This window comes from Balaenoptera musculus, chromosome X (assembly GCF_009873245.2).
Source record: "Balaenoptera musculus isolate JJ_BM4_2016_0621 chromosome X, mBalMus1.pri.v3, whole genome shotgun sequence".
Lineage (NCBI taxonomy): Eukaryota > Metazoa > Chordata > Mammalia > Artiodactyla > Balaenopteridae > Balaenoptera > Balaenoptera musculus.
This window is the reverse complement of record NC_045806.1, coordinates 70,408,475-70,424,724: the sequence shown is the minus strand read 5'-3', so window position 1 is coordinate 70,424,724 and position 16,250 is coordinate 70,408,475. Positions and strand designations below refer to the sequence as shown.

Sequence of the window (16,250 nt, the reverse complement as noted above, 5' to 3'; positions counted from 1 at the left end):
CCATAAATAAACCATTTTCTGGTGGTTTTACTCTTTTAAACATAGCATGTTCCAAATTTATTTTGTCATTGTAACTTTTTTTTTGGAATACCTGTTAACAGCCCATGTTATTGATGGGATACAGTTTGGAAAAGGTGAATTTAGTAATTGGGTCCAGGTGCTATTTGATATCTAAGTGTTTGGCTTCATTAAACCACAGCGACCATTATAATATCCTATGATCTAAATGTTGCTAGCCAGCTTAGATGTTTGGGATTGTTTATGTTGCAGTGGACAGGATTAGGGTTTGGAAAGCTAAGTTTCAGTGGCAGTCCTGCCAGTTGTAGCTGTGTGGCCCTGAACTGACTTAATCTCTACATAGACCGTTCTCAGTGTCTTCATCTGTAAAATAACACCCTTATCTGCCTCACAAGATTGTTGGAAGAATCCATGAGAAAATAGTTGTGAAAACGATTTTGAAAATGAAAGATGCTGTCAGTGGAAGGTGGTATTACTACTATCTAGGAAAAGGAATTTAGGAGCAGTGAATATAGAATAGGGGCATCTAGAGTTTGAGCTAAGCTGCTTCTCTTTTCTGTTGAGCAGGTTTGGACTCCATCTGCTACCTTCCTGAAAACATTTTCAACCCTCAGTTTCCTAATAATTAAAATGGTTCCCAGATGAATGTGCCTGAATGTCAGTAGCTCTATCTTTTGTCAATGTTCTTGTCCTTGTTTACAGAAGCCATTTCCCAATACAGGATGTAGTTTAGCGTCATGTAACTATGGCTGTTGCTAAATATTCAATACTGATTTGTAATTATGATGCACAATAGAAAATTGTTAGGATTTAATTAATAGGCTCTAATTAATAGGTTTAATCCTCTGCCTTCTCTTACAGTTCAACTTTCTTTATGTCTACCTGTAATGTATTTCTTTTCTGTTAGTAGACATTAAGCAAAGTGATGTTGCTTTAACATTAAACACTATGTAAACGATGAGAAATCTCTTGTTACTCTTTTGATACTATTTTTTCTGTTTTACTGGTTGGTGTTAATGAAGACAGTTGTGTAACTCATTTCCTTTGTGTGTCTGGAAAAACGTAGTTGGTACTTTGAGTAAGCTTTACTTTGAGTAAGCTTTATGAAACTTTAGAAAGATTAAAACCATGTTTTCTACAATTGTGAAGTCAATATTTCACACAATGCAAAGCTGTACCTCAGTATTGTGATAATTGGGCTTTTCTGCCTTTGAAAATAAAAATGTCCGTTTGTGATTTTTACTGTTCTAGCTGAAAATTATAGGTCACTTTTCCATCATGAAACTTGAGAGGGCTTTAGATAATTGTCTTATGTTTGCTGTTTAAATACTGTGAATACTCACTCTCTAGTTTCACAGAGAGACTCTAGTTTTAAGGAAGTCTTTTTCATCATATAAAATAGTGTTCCTGGCAATAGAGATAAACGTCATCCTTCATCATAAACTACTTTTTCCTTTACTTGATGTACAGAGACAGATGTGACACAAAATTGGCAGAAAATGTTCCATTCCCCTTTTTCCTCAGTCAGGAAGTTCTCACTTTGTCCTTAAAATAAATTGTATCTATGGTTTTAAAAACAAAACCAGTAACTTAGCCTTGTTATTCATTACAGAAACAGTTTTAAAGACTGTAGAAATAGTATTTTATAATTGAATTTGAATGTCAGAATTCTGAAGCTATATCTTTAAAGATAAAATTTAAGAAAATATTTGGTGGGCTTTAATTATTACTATTTCTATTGCAATAATGTTCTAGAGAGCATATTACAATGTTGTATTGATTTTTTATTTTTCTTTTTGTCATGATTTTGATACCTAAATTCTTTGGCTTTCTCTTTAGGGTATTGTAAACAATATTTAGAACCATGCAAATACCAAAATGAATTTAGTCAAAATCTGCTTTGGTTTTACAGTGAGTTTATTAATAATTATGTTACCCTCTTTTGTCAGAAAGACCACAGTAATGAAAACCATGTTTCACCTTTTACATACATAATTGGATGAGATCACCAGATGCTGATGTTAAGAGCACATCAACAGGAAAAGTTGAAAATAGGAGCTGCATGGAAAAATACTAGAACCAATTAGCTCTGTCAAAAACCATATGACCAAGTATAGGGGAGGAAAATAGAATTTGACCATGAACTGACCTCAGGTCATTTAATAATGGAAAGAAACAGCAAGATGGTCCTTCTTAGAGCTTTTTAAGACTTTTAATAATAGCAGAAAATATCTTGGAAATTGGCACATTGTGGTCAGTGTTTGAAAACTCATGTTAGATTACTTTTGTTTTTCTAAAATTTTATTGTGATAATTTTCAGACATACACAGAAAAGTTGAGAAAATTGCACTGTGAACAGCTATGTTTCCACTACCTAGATTCTACCACTAACATTTTGCTGTATTTGCTTTATTATATAATTATCCATTTATTGATTTTTCTATCCATCTATCATTCCATCTTACTGTTTTATGCATTTCAGAGTAAGTTGTACATGTCCAGTACCTTCAGTCTGGAACACTTCAGCATGCATATCATTAACTAGTTATTTATGGTTCTTTTTTTGAGATAAAATTGCAAGAAAATGCACAGATCTTAAGTGTACCATTTAATAAGTTTTAGCAAACGCATACACTTGTGTAACTAAGAACCTTATCAAGATAAAGAACATTGCCATCGCTCCAGAAAGTTCCCTCACGCCCCTTCAAAGTCAATTCCTGCCCTTACTCCCACCCTCAAAGGCAACCACTCTTAGGATGTTTTTCACCACAGATCAATTAATTTAGCTTGTTCCAGAGCTTCATATAAAAGGAATCATGGAGAATGCACTCTTTTGGGGCAAAGCTTCTTTCACTTAGCATAACATTTTTTGAAATTCATTGACGTTGTTATATTTGTATCAGTAGTTTGTTCCTTTTCATTAGTGAATAGTATCCATCATATGGATATACCACAGCTTATTTATCTAGTCTCCTATTGATGGATATTTGAATTGTTACCAGTTTGGAGCTATTGATGAATAAAGATGCTATGAAAAAACTTGTACAGCTCTTTTGTGAACATATGCTTTCCTTGTGTGTAAATACCTAGGAATGGAATTACTGGGTCATAGGGTTGGTATATGTTTAGTTTTGTAAGAAACTGCCTGACAGTTTTCCAAAGTATTTGTACCATTTTTTACTCCCACCAAAATGTGTGAGCATTCTGGTCATCCACACCAACACCTGGTCTTGTAAGTCTTTTTAATTTTAACAATTCTGGTGTATGTGTAGCAGTATCTCATGTTCATTTTTAATGTGTATTTACCCAATGACTAATGATGTTGAGCACCTTTTCATATGTTCATTAACCACATCTATCTTCCTTTGTGAAATGTCTGTTCAAACCCTTTGCCTACTTTAAAATTTGCATATTTGTCTTATTTTTAAGTTGAAAGAGTTCTTTATATCCTGGATACCAGTCCTTTGTCAGATATGTTTTGTGAATATTTCTCCTACTTTGTGCCTAGCCCATTCATTTTTTAAAATGACGTATTTTGTGGAAAAGTTTTTCATTTTGATGAATTCTAATTTATCGATAGTTTTTATTGCTTTCTGTGCCCTGTCTGAGAAGCCTTTGTCTACCCTGATTGTCAGATTTCTGATATATATTTACTACTTATAAATTGATGTAGCCATTAAAAAATTTTACTTAGGTCTTGAAGCTTTCACCCAGTAGTCAGAGCTTCTCACTTAGGACCTTATGGTGGCTTAAAAGAAATCTAAATATCTCAACAAAAAATTTAAAGACAGTGGTTTTTATCACTGCTTCAGGGTTATTTTTTTCAACACTCAGGATATTTTATAGTTTTGTTGAGTGATATATTTAGAGGATGGGAAGGGATGGCAGAACTGTATTATTCTCAGGCAAGGGAGAGGAGAGTATAAATTTGCCAGGGGAAAACTCTAACATCCCTCTCTTTTCCCTCCTTCTTCTCTATACTGGCTATTGCCCACCTTCTCCTCCCACTGTTGTCTCTGATCCAAGGGATCATAGCTTCTAGGCTTCCTTGATTCCAACACCTAGAATTGTTAGTATAGCTGAAATTTTGCCTAAATTTTAAAGCTCTCTAGAGATCTGGACAGTGTAGGAATTTGCATCATCCCCAAGAGAACTATCAGATTATAAGTAAAGTAGTCATCTGTATTAATAGACCTACTTTCACAGGTGTTCAGTTTAACCATTTTCTCTGTTAGAGCAAGCAGTGATTTTTGGTAATATATTTGAGCGTAAAAACTGACTGTTCTTGAGACCAATCAAGAGTTGATTGAGGAGAAATCTACCAGAATTTTTAGAGGATATCCAGTAGCATTATGGATGAGTAATTTTAGATATCATCTTAAAGGTTTTAGTTTTTGTTTAAAAAAGACCTTTTATAGATTTTTATTTCATTAGAGAAGGATACAGAGAAGCAAAAACGTAAACAAAACCAAGAATCTCTCAGAACTAGAGTGGATATTGTAGGTGGGTTTGAGTGTACTTTGGGGCTCATCATACAAAGAATCAGTATAACTTGATGAGTTTTGCAAGGATTGGGAAGCCCAGTATGTAGTGCTGAGAGTTCTGGTTGCCAAAAGTCTACTACTTACAGAAGTTAATCAGAAGTCCAGTGTCTACAAGGTTTACCTGATCCTAGCTAGGAGACCTCTGGGTTCTCTAAAACGGAGTGATCTTCACAGGACTGTGGAGTGAAGAATAGTTTACCCAGTTACCAGTGGAAATATTGTTGTTGTTATACTTATCACAGAAGTCTTGATGTGAATGACTGTGTCCCAGGATCTACTTTTATTTGTGGCCCTGAAGGCTTAGAATGGCACAGGGCCTTCCAGTAGATCTCGAGTAGCCAATTATATATGTATATATACAAAATTTATTTATTTATTTAGGCATGGGAGATGGATTTGGTGGTGGTGCTAGCAGTGGATATTTACTGCTTGTGGAAAACTTAGCAGTTTTTTCCAGTGGCTTTCTTTGAGATCTACCAAGATTTTCTTCCCAGCCATTTTTATTAACCCAGGAGTGAGACTTGTTTATGTTAAAACAATTATACTGCTCAGTGACCATATCAGGATGTTCACAATCACATGATCCAGTGGCACTTGATCAGTGCTGAAAGCTCTAAGGAGGCCAAAGCGATCTTTTAACTCCTTATACAATGAAAAGTTGACTTTGAGATCTGAAAGGCCCACTTCTATTTATTTTGTTCTACTGTCTCCTCTAATCTCAATATCCCTATTATATGTGCTTTTGAACTCTGGGGTAGCGGTGTTGAAGATGACATGGGATGAAGATCAGTGACTTGATTTTTTTATATACCCTTTTCTTTACTCTTATTTTTTATTGTTACAGAAGAAGCTACTATGGAGGAAACTGGGCCAGTTTTAGCTTTTCAGGACTGTTGTCCTGGCTAAAGGAACACCAGGTAAAGTTCTTATCTGATTTTTTAATCTACTAGGTTATATTTTGTGTCACATAATAAACCTGCATTGAAGAAGACACTGTTTCATCTGTAATATAGGATTGATAACTTATTTTTATTTACTTATTTAACAAAAACTGTGCAGTCACCTTTTCAGCTAATATTTTTCCAATACCTCTAAAATGTAGATTTCACTTTTTAAGTATAAACAGCTAACGTTGGCTGAAGAATAAATCGTATATGTTTCGTACCATTTGCTAATTACTCTGTACGCCCAAATATCAGGCAAGACTTTTTTTCTCCCAAACAGTCTTTCAGAAAAAATATTTCAGTCCTTATAAAATCTCACATATTACTAGTTGTTCTTTCAGTTAGTATGTTTTGGAAAAAAACCTAAGTGTTTGGGGAAGATACATTAATTTGAAATGATCTCAGTCATTGGTGGTTTTGCATATTTATAGAAGTCACCTGACAGAATCATACCTGACAGTAAAAACAAAACGCAAGGAAAGAAACAATATAAATTTAGTAATTTTTTTTCCCTAAGGGTAGGATCTCACTACTACAACTGTTGGATATCATTGTAAAGAAGTTTTTAGAGATCATTTACAGCGTACGTTTAACATGGGGAGTTGATTGTCATGCAGTTTACCAGTTTTTATGAGACATTAAAAAATCTGTCCTAATTTTATGTAAATGGTGCATGTGGCTTGAAATGGAATTCCTACTGAGAGCATCATACATAGAATCAGAAACTGCTGTATCTCAAAAGGGTTTAGACATTTGGGAAAGGAGGATGATAGACTCTAGAAAATTGTATTCAGTTAACTAAGAATAATACAGCTAAGACTTAACTAAGCACTTACCATGTACCAAGCTAAGCATTTTAGTTTTCTTGATTGATTTAATGGTATATATGACTTAAAAAGTGTAGTGATGACAAAGACATTGACATTGAAGGTACACTGAAGATTCAGTTTGAATCTTATTATTGTATGAAATGAGAGTGTGGAGAAACAAGCAATATTTGTAAAGTAACATTTCACGTAATAACTCAAACTATGTATAAATCAAGAAAGTAAATGTTATAAATAGATTCATTTAACTGTTTAAATGAATATGCCTCAAATATTTTATGTTGATCAGAAACCCTTTTTTGAACCTTATCCTTGGGAAGTGTGTGTGAGGATCACCTCATGTTGAGGCATATTCAGTACTTCCATGCAAAAATTTAGTCTAGATTCTCAGAACAACAATAACAAAAATACCCTAATTGTCTGAATGGAAAATTTTTGGTGAGTGAAGGGATTTAAAAAAAATAAATTTTGGTAATGGGTTAGATTTATTAAAACAAAATATTTTTGTAGATGTTTCTTTTATTTTAATGCTTCTTTTACTCCAACATCTTGACTCTGTCACCATTTCCTTTTTCCCTTCACTCTCTGTCCCTGGTCCTTAGTTCTTTTTTCAGGCTGCTAACCCCTGTCTATATGTTCAAAGTTCCTGTACTTCACCTCCTCTTCTATTTATGTTGGGATGTTTAATGCTGTCTAATAATTACACTTGATAATAAGAGCTATCTGCCACTACTTTTCTTCAGCTTAAAATATTAAATTCAGGACAATGCAGCCTTTTAAAAAAAATTATTGTCCTACTTTATGAAATCTGTAACTTTAGAAATTTTCTGAGGTGAATTTACTTGAAACAAAGGCTACTGTAGTTATATTTCACTACTAGTTTGTTGAGTATATATAATACATTAAAAAATTTTTCTCTCTGAGAGATGTGTAACAAATGGATTAAAATTTTAAACAGATTAAAAATTGATCCTTGACCTTTGGAAAAGGTATATCTTGACATCTTCAAAAATCCCCTGTATTCAAATATTGTATCATATAACTTTCTCCATAAAATATAATTAGGAATTATTGAAAAACTTAAAGGGCCACTTTCAATCCATAGTGAGAGTTTATATACTTTGTTATACATTCTTGTTTTTATTGTATTTCTAAATATAAAATATTCAGGTCGATTATTATAAAGTCCTTAGTTATATTGGGCTGAGTACTTTTCAAAAATACTTTTACATATAATCAAAATTTGACACGGCTAGTGACCAACCTTCAAAAATCTGAAAGTAAGCAGAATGAAGTAATTTGGGGCCTGCTGTTTTAACAACAAAATGCAAAAACTTTATTATTAATAAGTAATATGTGCATTTTGATGGGATGAGAGGAAAAGCGTACATTTAGAAAGGTATAAATTTTCTCAGAAAAGTAGAGGTTCAGAGTACCCAATTTAATTACAATTTCTTATCTGTATATTGTTTAGGAAAACAGTGATATTGTAAATGAATGCCCACCGTGGCAAGAGAAGATCCTTGAAAATGAAGAAGCTATTGCTCTTAGCAGGAAGGACAAAACCATTCAACATGTGGAAGTGTTTTGTTATGCCAGGTATGAAAAGTATTTATTTACAATAAACTATGTTCATGACTTCTTATTCACATGTCTTCAGAAGAAGCCAGCAGTAAGAATTTATATGGCATTGGTTGCTACAAGTCTACTTGATATGCTGGTTTGCATTTTTAAAAATGTAACATTAGTTTTGTTATATTTGTTCATTTGTATTATTTTTTAGATTCCACATATAAGTGATATCATGCAGTACTTGTCTTTATCTGACTTATTTCATTTAGCATAATACCCTCTAGGTCCATCAATGTTGTCGCAATTAAACTTCAAAAACCAACAAACTCATAGAAAAAGAGATCAGATTTGTGGTTACCAGAGACGGGGGTGGGGGGATGGGGATGGTGGTGGCAGGGTGCGGGGAGGATTGGATGAAGGCAGTCAAAAGTTACAAACTTCCAGTTATAAGATAAATAAGTACTAGGGATGTAATGTACAACATGATTAATATAATGAACACTGCTGTGTGTTATATATGAAAGTTGTTAAGAGAGTCAATCCTAAGAGTTCTCATCACAAGGAAAAATATTTTTTTCTATTTCTTTAATTTTGTATCTGTATGAGATGATGAATGTTCACTAAACTTATTGTGATAATCACTTCATGATGTATGTAAATCAAATCATTATGTTATAAACCTTAAACTTATATAGTGCCGTTATGTCAATTATATCACAATAAAACTGGAAGAAAAAAATAAAACTTTCAGTTTTCTCTGTTTAGATAATATATTAATGACTTATAACTTACTGAGCTGTTTTATTTTTACTTTATATTTAAAAAAAAATTTTTTTGACCGCACTGCATGGCATGTGGGATCTTAGTTCCCGGACCAGGGATCGAACCCACACCCCTTGCAGTGGAAGCACGGAGTCTTAACCACTGGACCTCCAGGGAAGTCCCGAGAGCTCTTTTAAATACATTATCTTATTTGATCCTTACAATGGTCCTGTGCTAGGATAGAGCAAATAGTATTAGTTAGATTTTTCACAGAGTCCTTAGTGGAGCTCAAAGAGTTTAATTTGCTGAAGGTCACATGGCTTGATAAATGTCAAGGCCATACCTAAGCTAGATAGTGGTGGAGTCCAAGATTAAAGCCCAAGGTTTTTTAATCCTAATTCAGTGTTCTTCTAACTCTTAGATAACATTCAGTGTAGCAAAATGGAAAATTATAATTTTGAATTAAAAAAATCAAATTGAGTGGCCATGACATCTGGGGGCATATTTTTGTAAATCAAGAGAGAAGTGAGGGGGAAGTAATGTTTTCAGTGTCTCCTTCTGAGTGAAAGAATTCATTGTTTTTAAACAATTGGAATAGTTTATTTTTTCAGATGACATGGTTGATGGGCTGAAAGGTAACAATCACAGAGTTCAGTGCAACTGTTATGGAGTTATGGAGTTGAGGGATTTAGAAATCAGACTGTTAAGTTCTTTAATAGTAATTGAAACTTAAAATCCAAGATACTAGAAATTTTTCAGGACGTGTACTGTCATCATACATATCCTTGTTGTGGCACAGTGGTAAGCGTGACCTGAGCCCGTGAAAAGTTGGGGAACCTGTGGTTGATTTCTTAACCTATATTCATATCTGTCAGATGACTAGCATTTTCTGCCATTAATACATAGTTAATTTTCTATGATTTTCTGCAAAAGGACAGCCTTTGAAATGTCAGATACAGATTATAATTTGCATAATGCTAAATGGCATTCAGTATGGAAAGGTATAACTCTCTGATATTGTTTAGACCCAGCGTAGACAGATCTAGAACAGAAGGTGATCTCAACTGAAAATTCATATGCTTTAATGAAACCAGGAATAAATATTTGGTAACTTTCTTGTGTGTCCATGAATACTACTTGACTAGAATATAGTGACAGTCACACTCAGGCCCTTTGATAGGTACTTTTGCTATTTCAAGGCCTTTGATTTCTCTATGCTTCATGACAATTAGTGTTTATGGTTTCCAGTGACTGAAATGACACATTTTGAGTGCAGAGGAAATCATCTCGTTTTTTATTTCTGATCTCTTCAGTTTCATTTTTGGAACTTCTCAAAGTGATGAAAGATTGGTGGTGGAAGGTTTGTTTTAAAACAGAGAAGTAGGACTCTGCTATATATTTTCATTGCCCATTAGAGCGTAGAACAAGAGGTGAACTGGGATAATGTTCTATATGTCTTCACTTACTTGGAAAGGGTAGCTAGTTATTAATGCCATAGTAAGCAGGATGAGCCCTGAGAGCATCCAGTGGGGGAATGTACAGAAAATCCACTTGTCTATAATAAGTGCTACAAACATGAGTAAACAGGAATAACAGTACCTTTCTTAGCCCCAGCCAGACTATGGCATCCTTAACCTTTTGGATCATGACCACAAACTTGGCATTATATGAAAAGGGCTAGGGCCAGAATACCTGTCACAAAGATTTACTTTATATGAGAATTCATCACCCAGGACCCACTGGCTTAAATCAAAAACCTTGTTGAATACATATTTCTGACAACCCTATTTTCTGGTTTTCCTACTATAGTAGTTTAAAGCAGCAAATAGGAAAGGGGTGTCTGCTGGAGGCAGGAACACTGAGAACCACACTGAGACCAGGGTTATACTCCTGCCTTTATGATTCAACTTACTGTGTGATACTGAGCAAAAGATGTCCCCTTGGACTAGGTCATCTCAGAAGTCCCTGTGGGCTCCAACATGCTGCTGTTTTACATGTTAGTTGATAGACTAACAGAGGAAAAGTAGACAGAATCAGCAAGCTGAGAGCAGGCTTTGGGCCATTTAGTGTAGGGGCAAATGGCTTCGAATCAGGATCCTGCAAAGACATCACTGTATTATAGCACAGTATAACAATTGATGATCATAATTCTATCCCGATATCTTCAGGCAAAAGTTAATTATGCTCTCTCTACTCCACATGAAAAGGTGGGGGGGGTATTTGAAATACACTTTAGAAAGATGAGTATTAAAACTGATTAGAGGGCTTCCCTGGTGGCACAGTGGTTAAGAATCCACCTGCCAATGCAGGGGACGCAGTTTCGAGCCCTGGTCTGGGAAGATCCCACATGCCGCAGAGCAACTAAGCCCATGCACCACAACTACTGAGCCCGTGCTCTAGAGCCCTCGAGCCACAACTACTGAGCCCACATGCCACAACTACTGAAGCCCATGTGCCTAGAGCCTGTGCTCAGCAACAAAGAGAAGCCACCGCAATAAGAAGCTCACTCACAGCATCAAAGAGTAGCCCCCGCTGGCCACAACTAGAGAAAGTCAGCGTGCAGCAACGAAGACCCAACGCAGCCAAAAAAACAAAACAAAACTGATTAAAATAAAAATTTTATAATTTTAAGAGATTAGTTTTGGTTCTCTTAGAAAATTCCCTCATTTTCTCCCTAAGAAAGGATATCACTATGTGATATATGTAATGAAAAATATGGTGCAGGTTCCTGGCTTTTTGTTGTTATTGCTTTGTTTACATATGTGTTATTGATGTTACTGTTACATTTTGTGGATATAGTATGTGTGTGTGTGTGTGTGTGTCTGTCTGTGTTTCATTCTGTACAGTTTTAACACATATGTGGGTTCATGTAACCATCACCACAGTCAGAGAATAGATCAGTTCCATCACCACAGGGATCCCTCCTGTTGCCATTTTATAACCACACCTCATCTCCTTCCCCAAAGTCCTAACTCCTGGCAACCACTAATCTGTTTCCCAACTCTATAATTTTGTCATTTTTGAGGACATTATGTAAATGGAACTGTACAGTATGTAACCTTTTGCCATTGGCTTTTTTCACTCAGCATAGTTACCCAGAGATTCATCTAGGTTGTTGCTTGCATCAGTATTTTGTCCCTTTTTATTGCTGAGTAGTAGTCCATGGTAGCAATGTACCACAGTTTGTTTAGTCATTCATCCACTGAAGAACATCTGGGCTGTTTCCATTTTGTCTGTTACAAATAAGAATGCTATAAATGTTGGTTTACAGGATTTTCTGTGAACATAAATTTTTATTTCTCTGGGATAAATGCCCAAGTGTACAATTCCTGGGTCATATGTATGTTTAGTTTTAGAAGAAACTGACTTTTCCAGAGAAGCTGTACCATTTTACATTCCCACCAAGCATGTGTGAGTGATTCAGTTTCTCCATATCCTCACCATCATTTGGTGGTGTAACTTTTTTAGTTTAGCCAATCTTATAGGTGTGCAGTAGTGATATCTCATTGTGGTTTTAATTTGTACTTCCCTGATGGCTGATTTTGAATATCTTTTCATGTGCTTATTTGCCACCCATGTGTCCTTTTTGGTGAAATATCTGTTCATGTCTTTTGCTCATTTTTTAATTGGATGGATTTTTTTTTTCCTGTGGAGATTTAAGAGTTCTTTATATATTCTAAATGTGCCCCTTGTTAGATATGTGGTTTGCAAGTTTTTCCCCCAGTCTGTAGCTTGTCTTTCATCCTCTTTACACAGGGTATTTTGCAGAGCAAATGTTTTAAATTTTGATGAGGTCCAATTTATCAATTTTTTCTTCTGACTCTTGGCCTAGCTGTAGAGCCAAGAGATTTTCTCCTATTTAAAAAAAAAATGTTTTGTAGTTTTACGTTTTACATTTAAGTCCATGATCCACTTTGAATTAATTTTTGTATAAGGTGTGAGGTTTAGGTCAATGTTCATTTTTTTTAACCTAAGGATATCCAGTTGCTTCAGTACTATTTGTTGAAAAGGCTGTTTTTCCTCCATTGAGTTACTTTTGCATCTTTGTCAAAAATCAACTGGCTGTACTTGGATGGTCTATTTCTGGATTCTGTTTTCTGTTCCATTGATGTCTATGTCTTTTCCCACACCAGTATCACACTGTTTTGATTACTGCAGCTATATAGTTGGACTTAACATCAGTTCGAATGATTTCCCGCAATTTATTCTTCTTTACCAAGATTGTTTTAGCTCTTCTACAGTTTGTGCCTTTCCATATAAATGTTTTAATAAGCCTGTCCATGTCTAGAAAACATTGCTGGAATTTTGATAGGAATTGCACTAAAGTTACAGATCAACCTGGGGTGAATTGACATCTTTATTATTTTGAGTCTTCCAATCCATCGACAAGGTATGCCTCTCCATTTAGGGCGGTCATCTTTGATTTCTTTCTACAGGATTGTGTAATTTTCAGCATACCAGTTCTGTACATGTTTTGTTAATTGTATACCTAAGTATTTAATTTTCTTTGGAGCAAGTGCAATTGTAAGTGGTATTATTGCCTTTTTAATTTTGGTTTTCACTTGTTCATTATTCGTATCTAGAAATATAATTGGTTTTTATGCATTCATCTTTTATCCTGAAATCTTGCTGAACGTGCTTATTCTAGGAATTTTTTTGTAGATTCCTTGGGATTTTTGCATAGGCAGTCATGTTTTCTGCAAAGAGGAACAGTTTTACGTCTTCCTTTCCACTGACTTTTTTTTTAGAGTCTATTTTCTATTGAGAGTCATGTGTTTTCTGTCCATAGCCACATACTGCAAGTTAATTGTATTTTCTACTTATCCTTAGGCTCAGTTAATGAGCATTTTTTTCATAAAGGAAGTTATTATCACTTCCTGAGGACTTTGTAATTATACGCTAATGCTGGGCAATCATTTAGGTTCTCTCACTTGCTAATTATCTTGATCTTGTACACTACTCTCTCAGCATATGCAAGTCAAATCCACAATCTGACTAAATGACAAATTACCAGAAGCCTTACACTTTAATGGTCATTCATGCCAAGAGTTTATTTTATTTAGTTGCATCAGGCATATAGAGAGAAGTCAAACCTCAATCCTTGGTAAATTATGCATATAGAATATTGTTTTAAATATTGATATTTTGGTAAATTTCCAAAATATCATGTAAAGATAGCTTTATAATGATATGAATGCTGAAATATTATGACTTGTCTTCCCATCTTAGACCAGAAGAGTTAACTTATAGAGTTGATGTTTATTAGGCCAAAATCTATGGTTTGATTCTCACAGACGTCGCTTGATATTTCATCAAGGAAGAATAGTGTCTATCTCTTGGCCACAAACAATATTATAGTCATAACCAGTAGCCTTTTGATTTTTAATCTTTGATTACAAGGAGGACAGGGCAAGGATGCAAGTAGATCAGTGCAAACCCATCACCACTGCTTGGAAAATACCTCAAAGTACATGGCAAGTCAGTAACACCATATTCTAATGTAAACATATAGGATAGCACATTATTTTTTTTTATGATTGTTGACTTTACTTATTTTCAAAAATTTTAAGTGTTCAATCTAAAGGTTTTAGTGATCTTTTGAACATTAAAGTTAGTATTTTTTGGTTATTGCATAGTTAGGCTAAATATTAAAATAGAAATTGTAGGGATTAGTCTCTTTTCATAACTTAAGTCCAGTTATCACAAATTCTATAAAGAACTACCTAGATTGTTTTGTTTTATCAGTGCTTTGTTACCCTGAATGCTGCTTGTAATAGGTGAGATAATCTCTTGTTTGGGCCAGAAATACTTTTGCTATACATAGATTATTTTTCTTTGAAACAAATTTTGTGATTATACAGTTGACTTATAGAAGGGAAGAGTAAAAGACCTATAGCATTTATTGGATATTATCTTTGTGGCAGCTGCTATAACTTGCTTCCTTACATATTTTATTTCATTCAGTTTCATTTAATCTGTGCTATGACCAGGGAGAGCCAGAGATAGGAGAGCCAGGATTTGAGCCCACATCTATCTAACTCAAAAGTTTGTGCTGTTTCCATTGTGTCATGTTGTATTTCAGGCATCAGATAAATACATGTATGCGCATCAAGGAAGCCATTCCACCAAGTGAATAAAGTATTTCCTTTGTGAAGACTAGCACCTAAAGAAGTACATTTACTTCTTTAATTTACTAGAATAGTGTTTAGAATTGTAAAGTAATTATATCTATATTGGGGAATTAAAGTGCCTAACTCCCAACGTTCGGAAGATAAGGGATGAATCCAGTAACCTTTAGTTGTCGTGACTGTAGTTTGTACGCCACAGAATACAGTAGTTTAGGTGAGGGAATAAAAGCAGCTGCTATTTCTGGTTTTAAATATCCAACAGAAGATGAAAAGGCACAGTACATTAATTCACACTTAATTCACGCAAACCCAAACAGTTCTTAGGTAAAAGATGGTTGCCTATTAATTGCATGATGTCATATAATTTCTTTAGTGAGAAGAGATATTTATCTTTCTAAAATATTGGCAAGAACTTGTACTTTTTCTGTCCTTTCTTTTTTTGCGTAATACTGAACATTGTTTCCCCTGTTCTGGCGTGATAATGTTAAAACAGGATGAAAACTTACTTCTTAGATTTACAGATGAACCAGCTCTTTCGTGGATTGATACTAAAATAAAGACATTGTAATACTCATCTAAAATTCTGTTTATTTACTTTAGATTCTAAAACTTTAATTTAAAAATTTTATAAGTAACATGAGCCTCTTAAGCAAAAACGTAATAATACCAATAAGAAGAAAGAAATACAAAATTTAAAAAAATGAAAAATCACCTATAAGTTTTATAATTTAGAGGAAGCTATAATTTACCACTGTGTACAAGTAAGTTTGTTTTAGGCTATAAGTGACACAGTGCCCAACTAAAAGTGGACGGGTAGGTGGGAGGGTAGGCAGGTGGGTGGGTTGGTTGGTCCTGTTGCAGAATTTACTAATTGAGAATCTTAATCACATCAGAGTTGGGGTAGGTACCCAGCACTTCTCTTAGCTTCCTGTCCAGAGTTACAAGATAGTTGCCACGATTCTGAACAGGTTTTCACACAGCAGAAATCTCAACGAGAAATTAAGGGGGAGAGATTTTCTTCTAACATGTGTATGCTTTTGTTTGTTTGTTTGTTACTATTATACTAGGGAGTCTTTACCAAAGCCCCCAGCAGATTCTCCCTTGTCTCAATGGCTAAAACTAGATAACCTGCTCACTCTTAAATCAGTCACTAACAAAGGGCAGTAAAATTACCATAATTGGTTTTAATCAGTCATGATCCATCCCCTAGTTCTGGGTACCTTCTGCCTGATATTGGAACAAAATTGCAGCTCTTGTGGCAGGGAGGAAGACAATAATGGTTGTTGAGTAGGCAACCAATAGTACCTGCTGTACACCACCTTATGCTATTTTGTTCTTGGAGAAATGTGACAAGAGGTTGATACTTCAGCTATATTCTACTGTATGTGTTAACATTTTAAGTTGGTAACAAATAAGGAAATATATCTACCAATATATTATATTGCAGCAATTCAA

The 16,250-nt window shown here is 34.6% G+C and overlaps 1 protein-coding gene across 1 annotated transcript in view; it reads left to right on the top strand.

The window, feature by feature from the left end:
• Positions 1–16,250, top strand: part of CHM (CHM Rab escort protein) — a 169,439-nt gene that overhangs the window by 37,814 nt on the left and 115,375 nt on the right. The window contains exons 3-7 of the mRNA XM_036839292.1: positions 5,407–5,479; positions 7,808–8,053; positions 12,326–12,329; positions 13,920–13,924; positions 16,197–16,206. Of these exons, the coding sequence (XP_036695187.1) occupies positions 5,407–5,479; positions 7,808–8,053; positions 12,326–12,329; positions 13,920–13,924; positions 16,197–16,206 (338 nt within the window). The remainder of the gene's footprint in view (positions 1–5,406; positions 5,480–7,807; positions 8,054–12,325; positions 12,330–13,919; positions 13,925–16,196; positions 16,207–16,250) is intronic.